Raw genomic sequence first — 24,349 nt, forward strand, 5'->3', positions numbered from 1 at the left:
ATTGTATAATTCAACTCAGGCCAGTCCGGTGCATACATACATAGGTACGCTCAGGTTTGAGGTAGAGGAACAGACAGTGTAATGCACACAAACTGCCCGATTGTAGCTTTGAGGACACAAATAAACGACGAGACGGGTGTTTTTCGAGTATATTTTTGGACTGCTGCTAATGCATCACTGTATGGACTGCACAAGAGGGATATCATGCTGCTAGTCCTGGAGTCTTGCCAATACTCTTTTTTTTCGTCATCGAAAATCGTCCTATTCTAACTGGCAAAAGTCCCCAATCTGGAGTACGTTAGCACCACCGCTTGCCTATTTCGGCGCCTATATGTATATCACTAATGGAGAGGCTCGTGCTCACAGACCTGTCGCCAATGGCAGAAAGACGGGCGGCGCTCTTAGAACATGGGACCCCGCCAAATATTTGTTTTTGAGTGCAGCAACCCTTTGAGCCGATGAATGAGCTTGTAGACGGCCAATGTGCAAACATGAAGAGTTGGTTATAGTGATTCTTTTATATGACGACGAGCGGCAAAATCTATGATGTCGCCTGCCCTTGATCGGATTTTTCACAGCGGGCCCTTTCCAAACAATCCTTAGCAGCTAGTTCCAGTGAATTTACAGACCTGGGGGGCTCTTTCTTCAGGTCATGTCACCCCACCAAATCCCGTAAATCTACCACACAAACCACTCGGCCAGAGTTGAGTGAGGCCTCACCAAAGAAGTGCGCTCTGATTGCCTCAACCCCCGTTAGAGAGCCACCAATCCGTCAACCCCGAGAGCATCCTACGTGATTCCATCACAATGGCTGCTTCCTACTACTCAGGCAGAAACTTGCCCCCTCTGCGGCCCAACTGTGATGCTAATGTCCAGATCGCCTTTGGAGAGGGTAACTGGGCCAAGGCCATTACTTTGGCTAAACAACAGTTCAAGCGGTCACAAGATCCGTATTACGAGGTAAGCAGGCACACTTCCAGACCTTGTGGAGGATACAGGCGCTTTCAACTTTCTCTCCAACTTCCATGTTTTATCATCATCCTCATCCCAGCCAAGTCTTGCGACTAAGCGCTACACTGACTAGACCCTGTCGACTGCGCAAGAGCCTGGGAACCTGGACTGGAGTCTTGATGCGAGTGACCTAGCGACGGTGCATCGAATATTCCCACTGCAATTTCCGACACGAGACAGCATTTATTTGCCATACTGACATCGAATTTAGGCTGTCGAGTTGGCTGCTAGATCTGAGCTGGATACAGCCGCCGACAAGGTTGCCGCCTTCGTAGCCCTTGAGAAGATAGTCAAGGAGAAGAAGCCTGTCAAGGACCATTGGACCATCGAATTATTCGAGTGGGCAACCTCGCACATCGAGAAGGACTATTCAGAGTACATTGGCACACTGAGAGTCAACTTTGTCAAGGAATTTTGGAAGCCGGATGTGGACAAGGCTGGAATCGCCATCCGCTCGTACTGGTCTTGTGCGATCAACGATGACTGGGAGAGTGCTCAAGCCGTACGTTTGCTGAGCCATAATGATAGGCTACGCTGACACCTTTAGATTGCTGCCACGGTGGACAAGAAATTTCCCAATGAGTCTCGCCATTTGTTCTACAACATCCTTGCATATCATGTTCTCTCCGTAAGTGTCATCTGTAAATCAAGAGAGCCTCCGACAGCTGACTGTTTCTAGACCAACCTCCCGGCCGACCACCCCAAGCGACAATTATCACGCCGCCTTGCTGCGGGTCTGATTGACAAGGCCCGGGATCTGCGTGACAAGGCAAGTCCGCCATGGCGGGAAATCCACGGCTCAAATCTAACCTTTTGACAGAACCCTGCCTCTTCCGACTATCCGCCACGCGCGATCACCAGCGAGGAAGAGCTTCTCCTCTGGATTCGTGTTCAAGTTGCCTCCGTCGACAATGACGACAGTCTTGTCGATCTCCTGAAGAAGCCAGAGTTCGATGCTCTAAAGCGCCTTTCGGAAGGCTTCGGCTTCGTGTTCAAGGAGATTATGCACCTTCTTTCACATTGCGAGGCCTGGCGTGAAGTCTTCGATATTGGACAGAAGCTTTTTGATCGAGCTCTTGCTTACATAGTCGAAGCCGCCAACGCATCTCTCTCCGATGTTGTTGACGAAGACGACGAGATGGTGAAGAGAATGGACACCATACTGAACTTCACAAAGGATCAAACTGATAAGATTGGTAAGGCCCGAAAGGAGACGGAGTCGGCAGCATTTCAAAGTGCTGTCATGGATGGATCGCTCTGGATGTATTTCATCGGTGCTGCCAGCAAACTCGATGATAGCAAGAAGTTAGTTTTCGAGATCGATTGATGGTGCGGACGCTTGCTGACAACACTTAGAGCTCTCAAGCAACTGCGAGGCTTCATCGAAAAGGTGTCCAAAGTGACCAAGGTTAATGCCCTCTTCAGGCACCACATGGAGATCTCCAACCTCATCATTCTTTTCAACAGATACCGTTCCTCCGCCGTGAACGAGTCAACAGATGATCAAAGCACGCGTGTCAACCATCTATATACATATATTGTATCGTACCATAGTCAGGTGTCCTGCTTTGATTCTATCAAGCCTTTTCTGGAACAGCTTCGTTTCGATGAGGTTCAGTTCTTGTTGAGCCGTTTGGAACAAGAAGGTGCCGAGGTATATACTAGAAGCAAGATTTCTGGCAACCAAGGCTGACCCAGGTGACAGGAAAAGAATGATCTATTCAAGAACACTGCAATCTTGACGCTACGCCTCAAAATACGATACCTGATGACCACTTCCAACGTATCCATCAATGAGAAAGGAACAAACGCTCACCCCAGTTGCAAGTTCTGCAAGACTGATATTAAGGAGAATTCTTGCAATGTTTGCCTCCAATCAATAGCCAAGGCCAGCGCCTGGCTCTACAACCAGAATTGCGACAATCATGGTCTTCGAGTACGCATTAACGACATGGAAGACGTGGACCCCTTTGGAGACCTTGCCATTGTCGGCACCACCTGTCTGCTCAAGCTTTCCGGCCTTGAAAGCGGACGCCGAAGCGTGGGCATCTCTTCTGAGACCGCAATCGATTTGAGGCTACTCATGCGGGCCATTGCTTGGATGGAGCGTCATCACAACCGTGGTACCCAAAAGGGACAGGCAATCACTCTTTTCTTGGCAAAGCTTTACTTGCTGATTGGCTGTGTCCCTCAAGCCCACACGCTTTGGAGAACTTTGGAGGTGAAGAATGTAACACTCGACTCTCTTGGCCCTCTCTTCACGGATCGGCTATCGACCATTGCTCCAGGAATGTGGCGCGCTGGTGCCCCGACGCCCATGACTCAGTTCCATCGATACTTTAAGGACGCTATCGTGCGACACATTCCTACACAGCTTCGAACGGCGCTCGAGAACGGTAACTACGTAAGCGTCCTGGGCTTGAAGGACAGCCGTGACCGTCTTTGCAACAGCTGCACAATGATTATGACCAATGTTGAAGACCGCCGTGGTCTCAGAGCGATCGGCAGCAAGTATACTTACGATACCAATGACGACCCCCTGCTGCGTAAGCGAAAGGATTAGTTTTTTTTTTCTTTGTAATAGACAGCAGCTGACATACTTGTAGGCCTGATCAAGGAAGATAAGAGGTTTGAGGTTGCCACGGATTATGCTGCCCTCCCCGATCTGGAACGGGCACCTGCCAGCTTGGCCGAGCTCATTAGCATCGGCCCCCGTCTTTCGGTAGGTTGGAAGAAGAAGAAAACGCGCTCTGCTTTCATATAAAGAAGAAGAAAAGCTAACTTGGGCTCAGGAATCTCGTGCAAAGTTGTCGCTGTATGCTGAGTACTTCCTTTCCTTGGTTTCATTTCGGGAAAGCAAGGAGTACAAGCCTGCAAAGCCAGGATTGATTGCCGATAAAGACCGCAACTCGGTTGCAGAGGATTCGACCAAGATTAGAGACAAGTTTGAAGACCCGCTGGAACTTTCTCTCCAGGCATCCTGCTCGCCTAGCGAGAGGTTGATTGTCACTAGCGACGAGTACTCTTACTTCACCACCATCCAGAATCTGGCCGATTTGGTTGCTCTTGGCACCGCTGCTAAGACCTGGACTAAGAGCTCGCAACGGCCGAACGGTGTTTGGAGTGCGGTCCAGATCATTGTTGTTGAGCTCCAGGACCAGCAGGACGGCTTCATGGAGACACGCGCCCGCATCCCGGCCGACGTTTCCGTTCTTGGACAATTCGTGTCCCTGCACTCTCTGGGCATGCTGCGAGAGTCCATCATCGCTGTGAAGCTGACAGTTAACTACTTGGAGCGCGTCATCGCAGCCTCCAAGGATGCCCCCAAATGGCTGTCCGAAGACTGCAAGAATCTGAATGAGAAAGCCGCCCAATTCTCTGCTGTTGTGAAGCAACAGATCAAGGCTCTCAACGACGCCGCCAATGCTCCCGGCTGGCTTGACCGCATTGCTCAATTTACCTTTGGAGATTTGGCTTCTGGAGATCGAGTCGTGGACGAGACAGCCAAGGATTCTGAGAGCTCCGACTTGGACAGTGTCCTGTTCACGGCCTGTGGTGGCCAGGTTGGCCTCGAACACTCCATTGGTGAGATCCAGGAGAGCTGGCGCGAAGTTGCCAAGGGATGGAACACTGTCAAGCTTGACTAATTTCAGGATTCGCCAAAGCCCATGGATTTGGGACGTAGTACGATTGGAGATATGAAAGGTCACACGGGCTCGGCTTGTCTTTGGGGAAAGGACCGAGTTGCCCAGGTAATTGATAAGCATTTCGTAGAGCGCATGGTATATACATCCAGAGTCGCTTGCCGACCAGGAGTTTAGGCGCTCATGCAAAATGGGTAGATGGGAGACAGAAAAGGGTGTCTATTCACATTGAGCATGTCCGTTCAAAGACAATAGTATTTTTCCGAGAGCATAGAGCAGCAACTCTGCGCTCGTAAACATCATACCAACAACAAAAAAAAGGGTATCACACTCTGAAGCTTCCATCGAGCAATCTCCCATTGCAATAATGCGCCCGCAAAATTGACCTAGTTCCAATCCGAGACCACGCCATGCAAATTACTGAAAAAACTGAAAGTTGCTTGTATCATAAACACCTAGTCAAAGAATATCATTGGAAATCAATGAAGGGTGGCTGCCCGTTTCTGGTGTTTTTGCTTGAGAGCTAGAGCCTGGGGCTATGAATTCGAAGAGAAGATATCTCCCGACAGCCTTAGTTCCTCGAGTGAGTCGAGCTTCTCCTTCTCTTTCTAACCACAAAACTTCTCGTCTCTTCACGCAACGTGACCCAGACCCAGAACCAGCTCATCATTTCGACAAACGCGAGGGTGAAGAAGACGCGATTGCGCAAGCCGTCCCAGCCGCCTCCATCCTGGAAGGCGCCGCGTTGTAGAGGGACTGGACGCCCCGAGCCCAGGCGGCTGCCGCGCGGCGTGGTCAAGAAGGTGACGACGGTGAGGAGGGAGAAGAGCAGGACCCGGAGCGGCGCCTGGGCGGCCCAGTGGTGCACGAGCCAAATCTCCTCGGGCAGGGAGAGCGTCAGAATGTCCGAGAGGCCAAAGATGAGGAGGAGGAGGGCCAGGAGCGACGTCGTGGGTGTCGGCGTGTTGAATGCGGTGGTTTGGGGCTGGTAAGAACAGAGAAAGGAAGAGCGTTAGCTTTGCTGGCAAGACTGTAGGCAAATGGTGGGGGGGGATCATTACCATGCCCATGGCTTCGCCCAGAATATACACCAGCGCCTGATCGGCAATAGACCGCGGGCTAGTGAAGAAGAAGTAGCCCAGGGTGATGTGAAAGAGACATAGCGAGGTGAGGATCGTTTTCGCCGAGATGAGTGCCATGGTGGTGAATAACAGAGCTCTGGTCTGCTTTCCTGGAGCAACGTGGGACTTGCCCTTTATTCTGTCGAGAAGAGCGTTCAAGAATAGGTATCGACGGCGATCCAGAGACTGGACGGGGAGCTTAAGTAGATGAAACTGGGGTCCAAGAACGAATGAATGTGATCATTCCTTCCCAGGATTCGGAGGATCGCCAAGCTGCAGGAAGATGACTTGCAAAATCCGGGGAAAGGACAGGACCCAACCAGAACCCAAGAGAGGCAGTGCGGGACAGACTTTGATCTGAGGAAGAAGAGAAGCGGCTGGCTGGCTGGCTGGCGGATCGTGTCTAGTTTGGTCTGAAAGAGACACGGGTTCAGAAAGAACTGACTCAAGAATAGAAAGCAGCTCTCTTTTTCGGAATACTTTCCAGGGACCAAGTGTCAGAAGCTTGTCCACTCGCGCGTCACAAGGGGCTTCTTTGGCGCCTTGTTGCAATGTAAGCTGCCGTCTTATCGAGGGGTCTGGTGCCTTATCATAGTTGCGCTAGTGGATGCTGCCGCCACTACGCTGCTGAGCTACAGGCTGTCCATGGCGGGGCAACCCTGAAATCAGATGGAACAGCTGAAGAAGCAACCTGGCTACCAATGAACCGCCGGGTCAGAGTCGAGCTGATTCGTTCACCTGAGGTGCATTGATCTGCTTGCTGCCGGCTGCACAGGAAGGCAAAGGGAGAGAGTTTCTCGGGCCCGTTCACGAAACAGTATAATCAGCGATCGTGAATAGACAAGACTTTTCACCGCTTCCGTTAGATTAGAGGAGCCTCAACCGCCTGGTCTGATCATCCTACACACCCGTGAGTTCACTGCCGGCCGGCGCGGCTTCCACGAGTCATCAAACTCGGCCGAAATACCACCATCCATCATGGAGCTCGACGCCGCGCGCCACATTCGCTACTTCAAGCGATGCTACAGTGCCGTTCTGCCACACCATTACACGGCAAATGACAGCAGTCGACTCAGTCTCGGGTATTTCATTGTGGCCGGTCTGGACATACTCTCTTCGCCATCTTCTTACACAGCCTCGCCAGACTCAAAATCAAAACCACCTCCATCTCTTCTCACTTCAAAGGACAGATATCGGCTGCGCAAATGGGTCTTGTCCTTGCAGCACCGTGGCGGTGGTTTCTGCGGCAGCCCGCAGCATGTCTTCCCGGATGAGTTGCTGCCCAATGGACCAGTAACCGACCCAGAAAACGCCAACATTGCGGCAACCTACTTTGCATTGATGCTGTTGGCCATTGTGGCGGAAGATCCAAAGGAACCCTCAAAGGACATTCCCCTAGACATATACATAAATGTCAACAGGGTCGCCACGTTGCGATGGCTCAAGAGCTTGCAAAGAGAGGATGGAAGTTTTGGCGAGATTCTTAAGCCCGACGGCACTGTCGGAGGTGGTAGAGATATGCGCTATGCATACATGGCCGCGGTCATTCGCTGGGTGCTAGGAGGTGATCAGGCAGACTCAGGACTTGACTTCAACGTTGACAAATTTGTCAGCCATATCAAGCGGAGCCAGACGTTTGACGGTGGAATTGCAGAGAGTTCAATGGGTGAAAGTCACGCAGGCTACTCGTATTGCGCTGTGGCAGCCCTATCAATGTTGGACCTCACAGCCGAAGACGAGGAAAACCCAAACAAGTACCTAAAGGCCGGAATACCAAACATTCCCGCTCTCGTTCACTATCTTGTCTCGCGCCAATTTGTCTACACGGAAGAGACAGATGATGAAGATGATGAGACAGAGCCCAGCAACACGCCGGCCCCGGATATTGCTTCGCTAAGCTTGGAGGACCACTCAGTAGCCGGCTTTAGCGGTCGACCCAACAAGATCCCCGATACATGCTACACTTGGTGGGTGGCTGGGGCTTTGGACTTGCTCAGTGACGCCTTCGAGGGTCCGACTCGAGTCGACCAGGCATCTGGTAAGCAATTCCTGCTTGAAAAGACGCAACATGTCATTGGCGGCTTCGGAAAGAACGCCGGCAAGCCCCCGGATGTATATCACGCATATCTTGGACTGGCAGCCCTCGCCACCATGGCAGGCGATGAGCAAGAAGCAGGACTGGGACTTTTCAATGTTAGATTATGCATTGGAAAAGAGGCGGCCAACAGAGTCGCCATTGGAAGAAAAGAAATACTCCAAAAGGCCGCTTTGGATGCAGCAGAGGATTAGCCATGTACATTCTCAACCGGTCTGACATTCTTCGCAAGCACCATCACCCAATTACAAAAAGGGAACTACAATAGAAAAAAAGTCAAACAACAGTCTCCGCTGATCAGGGCTTGTGCCATGGTATGTGCCACTATGAATACTCGCAATGAATCTGAATTATTATGGTCATTCTAGCTTACGGTATGTCCCACCACTGCTCGTGCAGGTCTTTCAGGCTGATATCTTGTGGAAGCTTCAAGTACGAGGTTATGTCCCTCTCCGGGTTAGCTTCAGCCTTGGTAGAGCCTTTTCCAAAATACCACGCGAGCCGATTGCCAGTTTCGTGAAGGTATTCGTACTCCCAGTCTTCCCATCGCGGATCTCTGGAGATGATTGCGACAAGACTGGCACTGCCGGGCCATAATCCGTGGATTCTTGCACCCGGCTTGCCTCCATTGTACCATGAACTGCAGTTCTCCGAGAGCACCGTGGTCTTCCAGAAGGCATCGGAATATTGAACATAGTCATCTGTCGCTTTCTTCGACGGCTGAATCGTCTTGATGCCTTCTCGGCCAACCTTGCGCAGCAGCTTGGCGTAAAAGGTGACCTGTGTCTCGACACTATGCGGAACAGTTCCGGACCGGCCAGAACCGTTGGGTCCGTGAACAAACAGCAAGTTCTTGAATCCAGGCGTCGAGGTCCCCAGATATGTATAGGGAAAACCGTATTCACCGCCCTCTGTCCAAAGATCTCTCAAGTCTTTTCCGTTGGAAACGATGCCGAAAGGAGGCACAGAATCCACGTTGGCTCCCGTCGCACAGAAAATCGCATCAACCTCGCGGTGCTTTCCGTCGACGGTCTCGATGCCCGTCTCGGTAAATCTTTTGATGTGGGTCTGAATGTACTCGACATTATCCTCGGTAATGGCTTCGAAATAGCCAGGTCCGGGAGTCAGCCGGCGACAGTGTGGCGAAAAGTCCGGAATGATGCTCTTGATCAACTCGGGCTTCTTTACCAATCTTTCCTTGATGAGTTTTATAAACTCGGCCTTGGACTTTTCATTGCTCTCGGAACCCCGAAGCCAACTGTCAAAACCACGCCAATATTTCTCCTCAAAGGTTTTTCGGTACTTCAAGTATGCCTCGGGATCCTTTTTGAATGTCTCTCTGAGCTCTTCCGAGATTGGAATGGGTTTGATGGAAGTGGCGTCACCAGAGAAAGAAGCAGCGATCCATGTCTTGTTCCTTGCATAGTGATCAAGGTGTGCGACGCGAGACTGGATATTAGAGACCAGCTGAATTCCCGAGGCACCATTGCCAATGACGGCTACACTCTTGCCCGTTGGGTCAAAGTTGGGGTCCCAGTTGGACGCATGTCGCAGGAGGCCCTTGAAATCCTTCAGACCGGGATAGTTGGGAAGCTTCCACGCGTTGAATCTTCCAATCGCTGTGAGCAAAAAGTCCGTCTCGTGGGTGTACACTTCCCCTGTCGCTAGATTGTGCACCTTGATGAGCCATACGGATCGCTGCTCATCCCATTGTGCCCCCTCGATGCGTTGGGAGAGCTTCAAGTACTTGTACACATCGTACTTGCGCGCAACTTTGGTCCAGTACTCGCGGATCTCGGGACCCTGGGCAAACTCCTCGGTCCACTGTGTATTTGGCTCAAAAGATGACTGGTACACATGAGCTGGCACGTCACACCTGACGCCAGGGTAAATGTTTTCGAACCACGTTCCTCCCTAAATTGAATTAGTGTCCTTGAATCGACGGCAAGCCAAAGAGAATACTTACAACATCGGCATTCTTTTCGAATATGGTCAACTCTATGCCTGGAACCTTAGCTGGGAGCAGAACACCAGCAATTACACCAGAGAGGCCAGCGCCGACCACGGCTACTCTGACACTGCGCGGTTCATCGATGTATCGGTTGACGAGAGGTATTTCCGGCAAAAAGTACTTGTGTTGCGTCTGAGCAGGGTCCGCCTCTGGCTCCTTCAAAAGTGGCTCGACTATAGCCGCGACGCGTGCCTGCTCCACAGAATTTGTTTCTGCCGAAGGACGTGTTACATCTGCGTCTACTCTTTGGTGTAAATTGTCGACAGAAGTAGCATGAATGCTCTCTGGCGCAATTACTTCTGCTGTCATTGCTGCTGACTGGTGTACACCAAAAATGTGTCTTGGCGTCGGTACCTCACACAAACACACGAGAAATTGGGTTGAAGCTATACGATTGTACTTGCTTTATAGCCACCATCCGGCCTATCAGTGATCTCCAATTTCGTAACCCGATCGCGGCAATTGCGACACATGTGCCTATGCCAATCTCTAGCCGGCAGCCATGCGTCCTGGCGTTATCTACGATCACGTCTTCAGTGGGGTGAGCACGCCATCGTCGCCCCTCCATTACACCATATGGCGCGCGCGCGCACCACACCCGAGCCGAGCCCGGCTAGTGATAATCAGACATTCTATCCATCAGCCAAGAGATTGGGACGCCAGCGAAATGGGGCGCGCAGCGAAGCAAGCCAAAGTTTAGTTTTGGGTCAAGATTAGTATGGCGAAATTTCCTGGTGCTTTGACTGGTCTCATTGCCCACGGGGGCCCGGCTTCATATCCTGGCACTCTTTCAACGAGGAATGTACCCAGCATGAGCTGAACAAGCATAGATGGGGACTCGAAGTAGGGATCACTGGGATTTGAGTAACGGAAAGGGGCCGACATGCTTGAATCACATCAAGGTGCCTGCAAGAGCACAACATAAAGTTGATATATGATGGCATTTGCAGCCGTGTAATTTTCTGTTCCCATGCTCGACCATTCCGCGTTTTCGATTTGTCCTACGTCTTGATATCGAGAGAGAGAAAGAACAAGAAAGGGAAAAAAAAAAGGAATAAAAAAGTTCTCTAGCGACACGATGTCTGTCCAGCCACGGAAGAGGTGGTGGCATGTGCAGTGGTACTCTGACTTGGACACAAAGGAGGAAAGAAAGCTCATTCTCAAGCTTGATTTACTCTTTGTCCCATATGCAGTATTGTCGGTGAGTGCTCTTCTCAATGCAACTCTTTGGGAAAGCGCACACTAATCGAGTGCATGTCTAGTACTGGGTAAAATATGTTGACCAGGCCAACTTGAGTATGTTCTATGAAGCAAATTATTGGTCGAACAGGATTCCTTCTAACACGATATAGACAATGCCTATGTTGCTGGCATGAAAGAGGACTTGGGGTTCTTTGGAAACCAGCTGGTCCAATTACAGACGTTTTACGTCGTCGGAGCTGTTGTCGGCCAACTCCCCTTCTTGTGGCTCTTTACTCATGTGCCCATGTACTGGCTGATTCCAATCATGGACGTGGCCTGGGGCATTTTTACACTCCTTCAGTACCGGGCACACTCCTTTGCCGAGTTGGCCGCTTACCGCTTTCTGGTCGGATGGTTCGAGGTACACTTGCCCTTTACTCGTGAGGTTTGAACAATCACTAATATGAATAGGCGGCATTCTTTCCAGCTATCCATTATGTGTTTGGTAAGTCTTGTGTTCTTGAATATTCGGTAACATGACTAATTCCACATCAGGGTCCTGGTACCGTGGCGATGAGATTGCCCGTCGAGGTGGCGTCTTCTACATTGGTCTCTCCTTGGGCACACTGACGGCCGGTCTCATCCAAGCTGGCGCCTCTGCGCGACTTGATGGTGTCAATGGACTGGCAGGCTGGAGATGGATGTACATAATCTGCGCCATCATCACCATTCCCATAGGTTTGCTGGGATACTTTCTCATTCCTGGCACTCCTCAGCAGCCGAATCGCTGGGTGCTCAAGCAGCATGATATTGACCTCAGCATCGAGCGGCTGAAGCGGGCGGGCCATAGTGCACGCGGCGCCGTCACGCTCGCGACGGTGAAAAAGGTCCTGCTGAGTCCACACTTTTGGGCCATCATTGGTGTCGACGTTCTCTTCTGGAATGCAGGCATTCACACTTCTGCCGGCGCCTTTTTGCTATGGATCAAGAGCCTTGGCCGGTATTCCACTGCCCACGTCAATGAGCTAGGCACTATCGCTCCAGCTTTGGGCATCTTTTACACCTTGTTCATCTGCTTCTCCTCAGATTTGTTCCTGGGTCCGGCGTGGGCCATTACTCTGTCCACGGCCTGGAACGCCCTGGGCTTGCTCATCCTCGTCATCTGGGACGTGCCCGAGGCGGCCAAGTGGTTTGCCTTTTCCACCATTTACGCCTCGGTCGCCCTGTCGAGCGTCCTGCACGGCTGGGTCAATACGCAGCTCCGGGGCTCCCCGGCCGAGCGCTCCTTTACCCTGGTCCTCATGAATGCCATTTCCCAGTCCACCACGGCGTGGACGCCTTTGCTCGTTTTTCCCACGGTCGAGGCTCCACGTTATCTCAAGGGTTTTGCGTTTTGTTTTGCTTGCGCCATTGTCTTGATCCCAGCCACGCATGCGCTCAAGGCCTATGTCAAGCGAAAGGAGTAAGCCGATTTCAAAAAATGATATTTGTAAGAATCATGTATGCTAACATTCCTTCTAGAGCCAAATCCAACGACTCGATTTCCACACTGTCTGAGGAGCCTCATGAGCCTCATGCAGATGATGGTGCAAGTAAGACGGCGGTGCAGACCACGCGAGCTGGTGGTACAAGCGAATAGACTAGTGGACATCATGATCCTGTCACTGAACAACGGTTTACTTAGTGTGTTGGTAGCATATCTGAAGAATGGCGACATGACCAAAATCAGCAGTAGTCTATACCTGGACGACATGCTGCATCATATGTAGGTGGATGCAGATAGCATATAGAGTCAAGCAAGGGGATTATCCTGATACTAAGACAAGAATACCACATGTGCCAATACATTCAAACCCTCGACACGAGTCCACGTAAAGTTTGCGCAATCTAATTCCCTAACCTGATGGATGCATTTCCCACCCAGCCCTGCTTGTGTTTTCGTTATGCACCCGAATGAACATTTGGAGCTACTCTCAGACATAGATGCAGCCAAGATAGGAATACATCCGTCGGGATCAAGTCCGATCAACAAGCTATATGCTGACTTATGGTGACATTGTGGGGGACTATCACGCCAGACAGCTCATCAGCTCATCCTCCCATCACTTGCCCCGCTATCGAGTATTGTATCATATTCATGCAGTATCACGGTGCGTCCGGTATATCTCCAGAAATAGTGGGGTCTGGGCGAGCACGTAAAGTTATACATAGCATGGTTGATTCCGTGTTCCCGTGTCTCAGTGCACACATTGTGATAGTGATTCAAGGTCAGAAGCTCCAAGCTTATCACAATGGGAGAAACAGCCACTGATGGTCATGCCACCATTGCAAACGGGGCCGATGATGGTATCCTGGGCAATGGAAAGAAGCAAATATTCTTGAATGCTTTTGACATGTCCACCGTGGGGCATCTCTCCCCTGGACAATGGAAGGTTTGTGTCCATTTCTTGTTGTTCGCGATTGAGCAGAGGACCTAACATCAAAGCTAGAACCCTGGGGACAAGTCGGCGACAAAGCGAAAGCTCGAATACTGGATCGAGCTCGCCAAACTTTTGGAAAAGGGCGGCTTCAATGCCCTGTTCCTGGCGGATACATATGGAGGTTACGACACATATGAGCAGAGCCTCGATAATTGTATTCGGCGCGCGGCCCAATGGCCCATGACGGACCCAACCATTGTGAGTAACTGGCGTATCTGTTGACATATCTTGATATTAATCTTTGCCCAGCCCATCACGGCCATGGCAGCCGTGACCAAAAACTTGAACTTTGCCATTACTGCATCAACTTCATTCGAGCCACCATTTTTACTGGCCAAGAGATTTTCTACTCTTGATCATTTCACACAAGGTCGGTTTGGCTGGAACATTGTCACTTCCTGGAAAAAGGCGGCGTTCAAAGCTATTGGACTGGAGAACCCCATTGAGCATGACGAGAGATATCGCCAGGCAGACGAGTATCTCCGAGTATTGTACAAGTGAGTTGGAATCTTTCAATGGATACTAGTAACTGTTGCTAATGGACGACTGAAGGCTCTGGGAAGGCTCATGGGCAGACGATGCCATTTCACCAGATCCTGCAAATGATAGCTATGCAGACCCGGACAAGATCAGGACCATTAAGCATCACGGCAAATATTACAACCTCGACTCTCGGCATATTGTGGATCCATCGCCCCAGAGAACGCCGTTCCTGTTCCAGGCCGGTACCTCGGCCGCGGGCTCAGAATTTGCTGCGAGCCACGCAGAGGGAATCTTTGTCTCTTCTCACTCGCCTACGGTACTGCGACCCAAGGTGCAAAAGATTCGAGAGCTCGCACAATCTCAAGGGCGCGACCCGCGCTCCATCAAATTCTTTGGCACATATACACCCATCCTCGGCCGCACCGACGAGGAAGCCCGGGCCAAGTACGAGGAGCTCAAGAAGCACGCCTCGACGGTGGGCGGGCTGGTGCTGGTGAGCGGGTGGACGGGCATCGACCTGTCCAAGATCCCCATTGACCAGGAGATCACGGCGGCGGACTCGGTCGAGGCGCACAAGGTTCGCTCCATGCTCGACGCCTTTACGACGACGAGCGAGCAGGTGCCCAAGTGGACGCCGCGCGTCATTGCCGAAAAGGCGGCCATTGGGGGTTTGGGACCCGTGGGCGTGGGCAGCCCGCAGACGGTCGCCGACGACCTGGTGCGCTGGGCCCGCGAGGCGGATCTCGACGGGTTCAATCTCGGCTACGTCACGACGCCCGGCACGTTCGAGGACGTGGTCGAGCTGCTCATTCCCGAGCTGAGGCGCCGCGGCATCTACCCCGAGCTAGAGGACTACGAGTCAGGTCTCACGGCGCGAGAGAGGATATACGGCAAGGGCCAGAGTGGACTGCGCGACGACCATACTGGTTCGGCTTACAAGTACGATCGATACCAAGAAGATCCACCGTACAGCTCGGCTGAGGAGACGCAGCTGGCCGAGGGAAAAGTCGCTCAGCAGACAGCTTGATGGGGACGCTGCCAAGGCGAGCAAGATGTTCGGGTCATGACAGTACCGAACTTGCCGCCTGGATTTGTACGTTTGTTCGATTGAAGCAGTATACAGTGCCTATACCCTGCTAGTAGCTCCCTCTATTTGAAAGTCATGTGTGGGGTGAGTGAGGATTCCAAAACACCGGATACTCGAATTGATGAAGACGTAAACTCTGATGAGCTCAACCAATAGGATTACGAACAAGACTGATTTCTCCTTTGCTTCTTTGCAAGTGATCAGGGATAACGGCGCTCCCCGGAGCCGGGTTGTTGACGCCATCGACATAGTCCTCCAAGCCTTATCTCCATTCTCTCTAGGCATGTGGTTCCGTAGAGGCATGGCAATGCGCCTTGGACAAAATTCCCCAACCACTTGGTATCCATTTCTAATGCAGCATCAAACATGTGGTTTCTTTGAGTTTCTTAATGTGTGTGCGTTTGTGTTAACCGAAGTGTATCGCAGCGCCGATCTACCGTGCGTTTCGCAACCCCGCATCGGCATTGCGTGATCATTGCTGGTGTTGCGTGATCCGCGGGTGCAATGATGCCCGCTATGCCCTGAGGGCTCGCGTGGTTATGCCAAGCATATCGTGAATGAGCGTAAAAAGAAAATGCAACACCTTGTCTTGGAATTGTTTGTTCTTTTGTGAGCTGTTCGATAAATTCTGCCCATCAGATTATTGCCAATTCCTCAGATAATTATACACAACGACCATACAACATGTCTGAGAACAGTCAGGCCGAAAGGCCCAAGAAGAATCTCGTTATCAATGCATTTGTTGAGATGTGTAAGTCGATTACTGAAAAATGATGTTGTGATTCGGTTCCCAAATGAGCTCATACATGTTGCAGGCAGTGGTCACCAGTCCCCAGGACTTTGGAGGCATCCCGATGATCAATCTTGGCGCTTCAACGAGGTATCTCACTGGGTTGAATTGGCCAAAATACTGGAAGAAGCAAAATTCCACGGTATTTTCATTGCAGACGTACTTGGTAAGATTTCATTCTCGACGGGATTGGATTTACTTTGCTGACCAGAGTCGAACAGGGGGCTATGATGTCTACAGCAAGTCCCTGGATCCTGCCAAGATCTCGGGAGCACAATGGCCAGTCAACGAGCCTCTGGCTGTTGTATCGGCCATGGCCGCTGCTACCAAGTCCATAGGCTTTGGAGTCACGGTATCAACAACCTATGAAGAGCCGTATCATTTGGCCAGAAGATTGTCGACTGTTGATCATTTGACCAATGGACGTCTGGGATGGAACGTGAGTTGTGTCGTATCTTTTGAATCTGACATGCGCTGACCCGGATAGATCGTCACAAGTTATCTGGACTCGGCGGCTCGAAACATGGGTCGAACAGAGCAACCTCAGGTATGTCCCTCGAAAATAACCATGACCGACTATCATGGCTGACTACAAGTCCAGCACGATGATCGGTATGCCCAAGCAGAAGAGTACATCAAGGTCATGTACAAACTGTTCGAATCATCCTGGAGGGACGACGCCGTAAAGTTGGACCGCGAGAAAGGCATTTACACTCAGCCCGATCTGGTGCGGCAGATCAACCACGAGGGCAAGTTTTTCAAAGTACCCGGCCCGCATATCGTGCAGCCAAGTCCGCAGCGGACGCCGCTCCTGCTACAGGCCGGTACCTCGCGCGCCGGCAAGCTGTTTGCCGCCCAACACGCCGAGGCCATCTTTGTCTCGGCCCACGCGCCGCAGGTCTGCGCCAAGAGCATTGCCGAGGTGCGGGAGTTGGCAAAGACACAGTTTGGCCGTGACCCATCGAACCTCAAGGTCCTCGCCCTCGTGACACCCATCCTGGGAAGGACCACCGAGGAGGCCCAGGCCAAGCTCAAGGAGTTCCGGCAATATGCCTCCCACGAGGGTGCCCTGGCCCTCTTTGGCGGCTGGACTGGAATCGATCTGAGCCAATACGGCGACGACGAGGAGCTTCGCCACGTCGAGAGCAATGCGGTCAAGTCGACGGTCGAAGGGTATGCTCGCTTTGCTCCGGGTACTTCAAAGTGGACCAAGCACACCATTGCCGAACATGTAAGCATTGGCGGCAACGGGCCCATCTTTGTTGGCACGCCAGAAGAAGTAGCCGATGGACTCGAGGTGTGGATCAAGGAGGCCGACATTGACGGTTTCAACTTTGTAAGTCTTCTGACATCTCAAGTGTAGCACAAACTAACTTGCGCAACAGGCATACGCGCTCTTCCCTCAGTCTTTCAAAGACATTATTGAACTGCTTTTGCCCGAATTGAAAAGGCGAGGCCTCTTTTGGGATGACTACGCTGTCGAAAAGGGCACTTATCGAGAGAACTTTTACCAAAAGCAAGGTCAAAAGGGTCCACTAGACGAGCATGTCGCTTCGTCATTTAGATGGAAGGCTGGGGTTTCCGCTGATCAGCACCCTATACCTGAGTAAGCTGGCCGAGTTGACATCTTGTTGGTTGAGCGTCATATTTAGGCAGAATAAGCAATGCCTTGGCTGCATCAGAGCTGTAAAAACTTACCCGGGAAGACTCCTTGTTCGATGATTGACTTTCAGTCTTGCATAAATGCCCCCTTCGAATACGCGTTCTGAGCCGTGGCAGATAAACGTGAAATTAGTCAATGCCAAGTGCTGCTAAAAGAGCTACCCAAAGCTCATCTTTTGAAAACGGAACAAAATGAAACCCAAGGAGAGTGGTTGAATTAGAGAGTCTTTATTTATGTCTATCTCCTGGGAACGTACAAGTAGGTATCTCTTGGCGTTCGTCTCTCGTAGAGTCTGCACTGATTGATGTCGATCGATTAGACGCCGACTCGTCCAGCCTCACCTCTGGCTTGGACACCAAGAACAAGCGGTCCGCCGCCTGGCCCGCTAGCGTCTAGACTCAGAGTGACTTGTTCTCGATCAGCAATGACTCTGATCGCTTCACCCAAATTCCTCAAGTCTGTTTCGCATAGTCCAGTGTCACCGTCTACAGGGGTGACACCTCCACTACTGTTTCCAGAAACTGGGTCCATGGGGCCAAATGGTCTGACCTCCCGAATGTCGACATTGGGAAATGGCAGATAGCCCTCTCTTTGAGGAATCAGAAGAAGAGGTATGTCTGCTTCTGTTTCAGCCGTGCTGCTAAGATCCTCAGGAGCTGCAGACGGAGCGGGAATGACGAAATGGCCTTTCCTTCGTCCACCAATCAGCCAGGTCTCAGCAGGAGCAGTGACCTCGTATGAGAACTCCATATCTGACATTTCGTTGACCGGGGTAGCAGTGTCCCAGAGTCGAGTCCATCTGAGATGCAGTGTAGCAGGGGCAAGCTGATTGGTGGTCAGGATAGGCAAATCACCAATAGTGGTAGAGGAGCTGGGCATCAGTGATGATCCCTCAGGATTCAATCGAATATCGGCAGTGTGCACAATGACCATACTTGGAACATCCACTGGGATAAGGATCGATTTCAACCCAACCTCGGCCGGCGTTGTTTGTAGGGCAAGTGTTGGATGATCAGACAGCCACGACATGAGGAAGCCGTTCAGTGAAATCGCCAAATCTTGGCCGTTTTGGTCCAGTCCTAAACCTCTGAGTTGAGGTATCCATTCAATAGAAGAAAGAAAGTCTGTGGGCATGTGCCCAAGTAGTGCGGCTCGCTCCAAATCCAGTGCCGACAGCTCCCGCTCCACGTGCGGAAGGACTGTCGAAAACAGAAGACGCCCAAACGGCTGCAATGTGTTGTCCTTTAGAGCAGTGGTGATCGAATTCTTGATGGTTTCGGCAATGTCATCCTTAATTATGCCGTACTCAAGCTTGAGGTACATCGTCTTGCTACTCTTGGCTGTGACTTTCACGTTTTTACGAGAAATCTTGTATAGCAAGCTTGCAGGCTGTCTGGGGAAGATGACAACCGGGTCGCTCGGGGGCAAGCCAGACTTGGCCTCAAACACTTCCGATCCTACCAACTCACTGCTGAATAGACGCAGCGGACTTGAGCTGGACGTTGAAACTGTGAAGCGGGACATGAGTGCCTTGTGCTTGAAAATATCTTGCACATTTACACCCAGCGCGAGTGATATCGGGATGCTTGGGGATTTCGAGAAGATAAATGTTCCATGCTCAGTGTTGTAAGAAACCTCGATCTTTACCGAGACGTGGGAAACATCATTTTCCACAGTAAAAGGGAACCGGACTTTGACCAGAGTCCCTTGCTTGATCTGACCGAAGCTGAATAAGCCTGCTTCAGGTGGTTTTGAAAAGTCCAGTCCCAGGGTTTCAGCATCCACGACCTTGGCTTCCGATGAGAGGAGGCGCAACCCAGCCGTTGCGGCCTTGACTTTGACTTGGGCACTACTGAGCTCGTTCCACCCAGAATCAAGCTCGACATCGACTGTATTGTTCTTGTCCAGTTGTATCCGGTTCGAAGGGACCAACCGGACATCGAGTGTGTCTGCGCGTTGGTAGATGGTGATGTAAGAAGACCTCAAGACATCATCCAGTGCGTCCTGAGCTCGGCTAGCATCACGCTCGAGGTTGAGGCAAAGATTGCTGGCTACCAATTCGATTCTATCAATAGCATAGCCGCCTGGAACATTAACCTGTCGAGAAAATTAGTCACCGAAACTGCAAAGAATATATCATACTCACAGTGCTGTCAAGCTTGAGCCTACTCAAGCCCGGCTTGATCGTTGTAGCCTCGGACAATTCGAGTTGCACCTCCTTTTGCGCACCAGGAGTCTGTCCCACCATTCGCGCACTAGCCTTTTGCACAGTGAATTCATCCACCAAAAGACTGCTTAGCTTCAGGAAAATCGAGAATCCGTCTCTTCCATCGTGGTATTCTGGAGTTTTATCGACTTCGATACTGGAGAAGAAATTTGATAGAGGTGCTCTGATTTCACTTGAGAGCAGTTTCGTTTCCGACAGCAAATCGTTCAGGAAACCCTTGATAGCGTCATTGTCGGGATACTTGACAGGCTCCTTCTTTTCTCCTATGCGGAACGCGCGCTTCTGTTTTTGACGTTCGCTTTCGGCCGCTGCAGCCTTTGATAACAGCTTCAGCATGACCTTGACAAAATCATCCTTTCTGTCGAGTTCTCTCAAGCATTTTGAGTACATGACGAGCATCGAAAGCTCCAAAAGACTCCAGCCACTCTCTCCAAAGAATGGTGTCGTCCTCCAAAAGTAAGACGCAGCGGTGGCATAGTCCTCTTTGTGATATTTCAGGACGGCGAGATCAGCCATGCAGGCTTGCACCGAATGTGTGTGGTTGGCCACGGTATAGTGGCGTAAAGCCTTGTCCGTCAAAGTCTCATAAAGCCGATAGAAGTCGTCGTTGTTGCTGAGAGCCGCACGCAAAAGATTGCTATTAATACCAGCGATGGAGACAATTTTTCTTGCCAGTGTTGCACCATCTTCCGGGGATGGCGTGTTGTCATCCAAACTGATCTCAACCAAGTCCACCATAGAGGACTCGCCAACGACGGGGACGTGGGCCCAGCCGTCACTCCAACCTCTCTTCTTTCCGGATTCCTCGAGAATATTCCGAGACAGTGTGTATAGTTCGGCCCTCCGAGCAGCGAGATCTTCCAAGCCGGCTCTAAGGAAAGCTTTGGCCTTTGCAGCCTGATGCTCTGTTACCGCTGAATTTTGTCCTGGACCGGGAAAGGCGTTGGGACTGGGTGAGCGTGCACCGGGAGGTCCTGTGCGCAACGACGAGCTCCTGGCTGGGTGCATCATCGTTTTGGGCTCGGGTATGGCTGCTTTTGGTTCGTGGCCATCCGATGGCGCCACGGTAGATGGAGGTATAGGCAAAGCCTTGGTAGATGTTTGTGCCAGAACCTGCTGTGCAATCGAGAAGGCAAATGAGGCCACAAGGTTGTCTGCAATCTCGGCAAGTGCTGACTCGGAGGGCGCAGACTTTGATTTCTCGCCCTCCTTCTTGGTTGCAAACGCTGCTTGTAGATCACTCCGCAAGACCAGAGATACAGAGGGGATGAACTCCAACGTCCGCCTACAAATTTCTGCCAACATGGAGAGATCTTCTTGATCGTTCTCAGCTTGCTTTGGTGGAGGCACCCTCGGCGCAACTCCATGAATAATCGACTCTTGCTGTTCTCTCAACTTTGCCAATAATTCCTCCCGGCTCGACCACACGTTGCCAAGTCGTTGTAATAGTGCAATCTGCCGAGCAAAGATGTAGCATCTAAAGTCGAAAACCGAGACCTTGTTTTCTAAAATCAAATCTCGGTACGGTTTCTTGGTCGCACTGATCGGAATCTCGTCAAAGGTCGTCTTGGCTTCTCGTGGAGCAGACTCTGGCGCTTGCATGTCCACAATCTCGTCATCGTCGTTTTCCTTGTCAATGTCAACAAGCGCCTTTTGTACGGCCTCTTTGAGCTCTGGAGTATAGTTCAAGAGTGCATTAGCAGTTGCCCCTGACTCTCCGGTAGCTTGCTCCTTGATAGCCATATCAAGGCCCACGCCCAACTCGTCATAACCGACCAGAGCATCCTCGACAAGCCCTACACTCTCGAAGCCTCTGGCCAGACCCTCTTTCAGAATGAAGAAGGTGCAAAAGTTCCATCCAGGTAGACTTCGTTGTTGGTCCCTTTCTTTGATATCTTCTTCATACTGGCTGACTCTCATGTCGAAACTACTCAAAATGAGATCGCGAATCTTTGAAATGAGGTCATTCCAAACGGCTTCACTCTCTTCCGCCGTTTCCTTGTAGCTGCTTGGCACTGCATTGGTAATCCGCGGCAGGATATCATATGGCACGTCGTTAACGCCAATCCGAATTTGCGCGATCCGGTCTGTCGCTCCCTTGCTGCTCGAGTTGAAGTCTGCCCTGAGCTTCTCCAGCAGAGTACTAGATCCTGGACGCCATCGTGACGCGGCCGTCGTAGCTGCTGCCTCGGACTTGCCAGTAACTCTTGGCTGCGCCGCCGCCGCCGTATTGGGCACCACAACGTGCAGGATTAGCCACTCGAAAGCATCGTGGTTCTCGGCATTGGTTTTCTTCGCGCCGCTTGAAGGAGTATGCGTCTTGACCCAGTCGCGTATCTCCTGACGGACACTTGACTTGTAGGAGTCGCTATCGTCGCAGCGCACCAGCAGCACCTTGAGGTAAGGTGTTCTTCTTAAGCCTGGAATTTGATGGCGGCGCGCGGGTGTGCTGTTGGGATGAGCGGCTGGCTTTGACGTGGAGTCTGGCGCATTTGCACCGATTTGAGTCTGGAATCCATCACCTCCTTCTGGAGCGCCTGTTGAGGTCTCGGGGCGCTGGAGACTCGGAAAGAAGGGGTCTGGAGAAAGAATCGGCTTGGGGTCGACAGAGCCCTCGGGCGCAAGCTCAATGTGTAATGTATCGATCGATCGAAGTGGTCCGGCATGCGATTGCCAGTGTAGGTTGCGAAGGGGCAGTCTGGGTATCAGCCCCGGGGCGAGCAGCTTATAGACGCCATGAGGATCGAAGTATTCGACTTGTGTGCACGTCAGCATGGTTTGCGACAACCATCGGTGTGAACGCCTAATCAACATACCGGTAACCTTGGAGGTGGAGAAGGGCTGTTCCATCATGAACAGCTTTCAGTATTGATCATTACTTCATGACTTGGAACAACAAAATAACAAAGGATGGCAACCAAAGCTGAAACAATACGCTGTGCAATTCGTCAAGGCTCTCAGAGAAGCTATCGTGTCTCAATGTTACTATGCAGTGACTTTGGCTGAGCTCTGACAGGGGCGAACGGTGGCAGATGGCTGGTTGGTCCTTGGTCGGCCTCATTGTCAGGGGTTAGCTGCCGGTGAAAGTACTAGCGTGCCCATGACGGCGTTCGGTCCCGCCCACTGAGACCCCTGGAGAGCTTCACCTTGAGGGACGAGATGCAGCGATTGGCAGAAATGGATCGCTGACCTAGCGCTGGATTTTTCTGGATGGTGGGGTGATGGCAGAATCGAAAATTGCCCCGCCATTGCGACGAATATGATCTCGAGTACTAATAGTTGGGCCGCAAAGACTTCTGGAGAGATTGTTTCTCCTCTATTATTCCAGTATCCCACTGTTCTTTCTGTTTGTGTATAGATCGAAGTAGTAAGACTTCCAAAGCAATATGTCCTCCCTTCAGGCAATCCGCTACCAGCGCGGCGAGTTGCTGGTTCTCGACCAACTACGACTCCCTCACGAAAACCACTACGATCCCGTCACAACCTCGGAAGAGGCATTCGACTGCATCCGATCTATGCGTGTGCGTGGTGCACCTGCTATTGCCATAGTAGCTGCCCTCGGACATGCCGTCGAACTTCACAACGGCGCCCTCGCGGCCTCTGCTGGTCCCTTTGATACCATTTCTTACATCGACTCGAGACTAGACTACCTGTACGAGTCTCGTCCTACAGCAGTAGATCTGGGAAACGCCATCACGCACCTCAAGAAAGTCATTCGGGAAGCTGAGCTCGACCGCTCCAAGATTGTACAGGCATACATTGAGGCGGCCGAAGAGATCTTCCGCAAGGACACAGAAACCAACAGATCCATCGGTGCCCATGGCGCTTCATGGCTCCTAGAGAATGCGCAAGTCGCAACATTGGAGGAGAAAGTCTCGGTTCTCACCCACTGCAACACTGGCTCTCTGGCCACTTCGGGCCACGGCACTGCCCTGGGTATAATTCGCTCTCTTCATGAGCAGGACAAGCTGGTCCACGCCTTCTGCACAGAGACCAGGCCTTATAATCAGGGAAGCCGACTCACAGCCTTTGAGCTGGTCTATGAAAACATCCCTTCGACACTCATCACAGACTCCATGGCAGGTGCTCTGTTCAGCACACGAAAGCAACAAGACCACATTGCAGCAGTAATCGTTGGCGCTGACCGCGTGGTCCGTAACGGTGACACTGCAAACAAGGTTGGAACATACGCTCTGTCTGTGTTGGCGCATTATCATGGTATCAAGTTCATGGTAGCGGCGCCCACGACCTCCATTGATCTGCACACCGAGACCGGAGCCGAAATCAAGATCGAGGAGCGCAAGCGCGAGGAGCTCACGCAGATCAGCGGCGCCGTTGTCGCAAAGGACGGCAGCGTCGACACCAGCAGAACAGAACGGGTTGCCATTGCTGATCAGAGAATCGGCGTATGGAACCCTGCTTTTGATGTGACACCAGCAGAGTTGATCGATGCTATCGTGACAGAGAATGGTGTCGTGACAAAGGGAGCAGATGGCAAGTTCGATTTTCGGCATGTCATGCCGGAACGGTGGGCAGAGGCTGTAGGCCAATGATC

General features: G+C 51.6%; 9 protein-coding genes across 9 annotated transcripts; 6 read left to right on the plus strand and 3 right to left on the minus strand.

Moving 5' to 3' along the window:
* Positions 1 to 807: 807 nt before the first annotated feature.
* PFICI_01665 (uncharacterized protein) lies at positions 808 to 4,658 on the plus strand (the record flags this gene model as incomplete). Its single annotated transcript, XM_007830246.1, has 10 exons — positions 808 to 960; positions 1,223 to 1,513; positions 1,559 to 1,645; positions 1,677 to 1,745; positions 1,832 to 2,098; positions 2,225 to 2,316; positions 2,368 to 2,665; positions 2,717 to 3,557; positions 3,618 to 3,733; positions 3,804 to 4,658. The coding sequence occupies 10 exons, from the start codon at positions 808 to 810 to the stop codon at positions 4,656 to 4,658; spliced, it is 3,069 nt and encodes a 1,022-aa protein (XP_007828437.1).
* Positions 4,659 to 5,226: 568 nt separating this feature from the next.
* Positions 5,227 to 5,854, minus strand: PFICI_01666 (uncharacterized protein; the record flags this gene model as incomplete). Its single annotated transcript, XM_007830247.1, has 2 exons — positions 5,227 to 5,640; positions 5,717 to 5,854. The coding sequence occupies 2 exons, from the start codon at positions 5,852 to 5,854 to the stop codon at positions 5,227 to 5,229; spliced, it is 552 nt and encodes a 183-aa protein (XP_007828438.1).
* Positions 5,855 to 6,754: 900 nt separating this feature from the next.
* On the plus strand, positions 6,755 to 8,065 carry PFICI_01667 (uncharacterized protein; the record flags this gene model as incomplete). Its single annotated transcript, XM_007830248.1, has 1 exon — positions 6,755 to 8,065. The coding sequence occupies one exon, from the start codon at positions 6,755 to 6,757 to the stop codon at positions 8,063 to 8,065; it is 1,311 nt and encodes a 436-aa protein (XP_007828439.1).
* Positions 8,066 to 8,240: 175 nt separating this feature from the next.
* On the minus strand, positions 8,241 to 10,191 carry PFICI_01668 (uncharacterized protein; the record flags this gene model as incomplete). The annotated part of the gene is made up of 2 exons (XM_007830249.1): positions 8,241 to 9,785; positions 9,838 to 10,191. 2 exons carry the CDS (start codon positions 10,189 to 10,191, stop codon positions 8,241 to 8,243), a joined length of 1,899 nt encoding a protein of 632 aa, XP_007828440.1.
* Positions 10,192 to 10,960: 769 nt separating this feature from the next.
* On the plus strand, positions 10,961 to 12,703 carry PFICI_01669 (uncharacterized protein; the record flags this gene model as incomplete). Its single annotated transcript, XM_007830250.1, has 6 exons — positions 10,961 to 11,083; positions 11,145 to 11,178; positions 11,235 to 11,485; positions 11,536 to 11,569; positions 11,620 to 12,526; positions 12,586 to 12,703. The coding sequence occupies 6 exons, from the start codon at positions 10,961 to 10,963 to the stop codon at positions 12,701 to 12,703; spliced, it is 1,467 nt and encodes a 488-aa protein (XP_007828441.1).
* Positions 12,704 to 13,355: 652 nt separating this feature from the next.
* PFICI_01670 (uncharacterized protein) lies at positions 13,356 to 15,054 on the plus strand (the record flags this gene model as incomplete). The annotated part of the gene is made up of 4 exons (XM_007830251.1): positions 13,356 to 13,496; positions 13,554 to 13,742; positions 13,794 to 14,041; positions 14,097 to 15,054. 4 exons carry the CDS (start codon positions 13,356 to 13,358, stop codon positions 15,052 to 15,054), a joined length of 1,536 nt encoding a protein of 511 aa, XP_007828442.1.
* Positions 15,055 to 15,798: 744 nt separating this feature from the next.
* Positions 15,799 to 17,514, plus strand: PFICI_01671 (uncharacterized protein; the record flags this gene model as incomplete). Its single annotated transcript, XM_007830252.1, has 6 exons — positions 15,799 to 15,865; positions 15,930 to 16,070; positions 16,126 to 16,343; positions 16,392 to 16,451; positions 16,506 to 17,240; positions 17,290 to 17,514. The coding sequence occupies 6 exons, from the start codon at positions 15,799 to 15,801 to the stop codon at positions 17,512 to 17,514; spliced, it is 1,446 nt and encodes a 481-aa protein (XP_007828443.1).
* Positions 17,515 to 17,882: 368 nt separating this feature from the next.
* PFICI_01672 (uncharacterized protein) lies at positions 17,883 to 22,644 on the minus strand (the record flags this gene model as incomplete). The annotated part of the gene is made up of 3 exons (XM_007830253.1): positions 17,883 to 19,664; positions 19,714 to 22,550; positions 22,611 to 22,644. 3 exons carry the CDS (start codon positions 22,642 to 22,644, stop codon positions 17,883 to 17,885), a joined length of 4,653 nt encoding a protein of 1,550 aa, XP_007828444.1.
* A 536-nt stretch (positions 22,645 to 23,180) lies between these two features.
* On the plus strand, positions 23,181 to 24,347 carry PFICI_01673 (Methylthioribose-1-phosphate isomerase; the record flags this gene model as incomplete). The annotated part of the gene is made up of 1 exon (XM_007830254.1): positions 23,181 to 24,347. The coding sequence occupies one exon, from the start codon at positions 23,181 to 23,183 to the stop codon at positions 24,345 to 24,347; it is 1,167 nt and encodes a 388-aa protein (XP_007828445.1).
* Positions 24,348 to 24,349: the final 2 nt, after the last annotated feature.

The sequence above is a fragment of the Pestalotiopsis fici genome, assembly GCF_000516985.1.
Source record: "Pestalotiopsis fici W106-1 unplaced genomic scaffold PFICI_Scf_1, whole genome shotgun sequence".
Classification (NCBI taxonomy): domain Eukaryota; kingdom Fungi; phylum Ascomycota; class Sordariomycetes; order Amphisphaeriales; family Sporocadaceae; genus Pestalotiopsis; species Pestalotiopsis fici.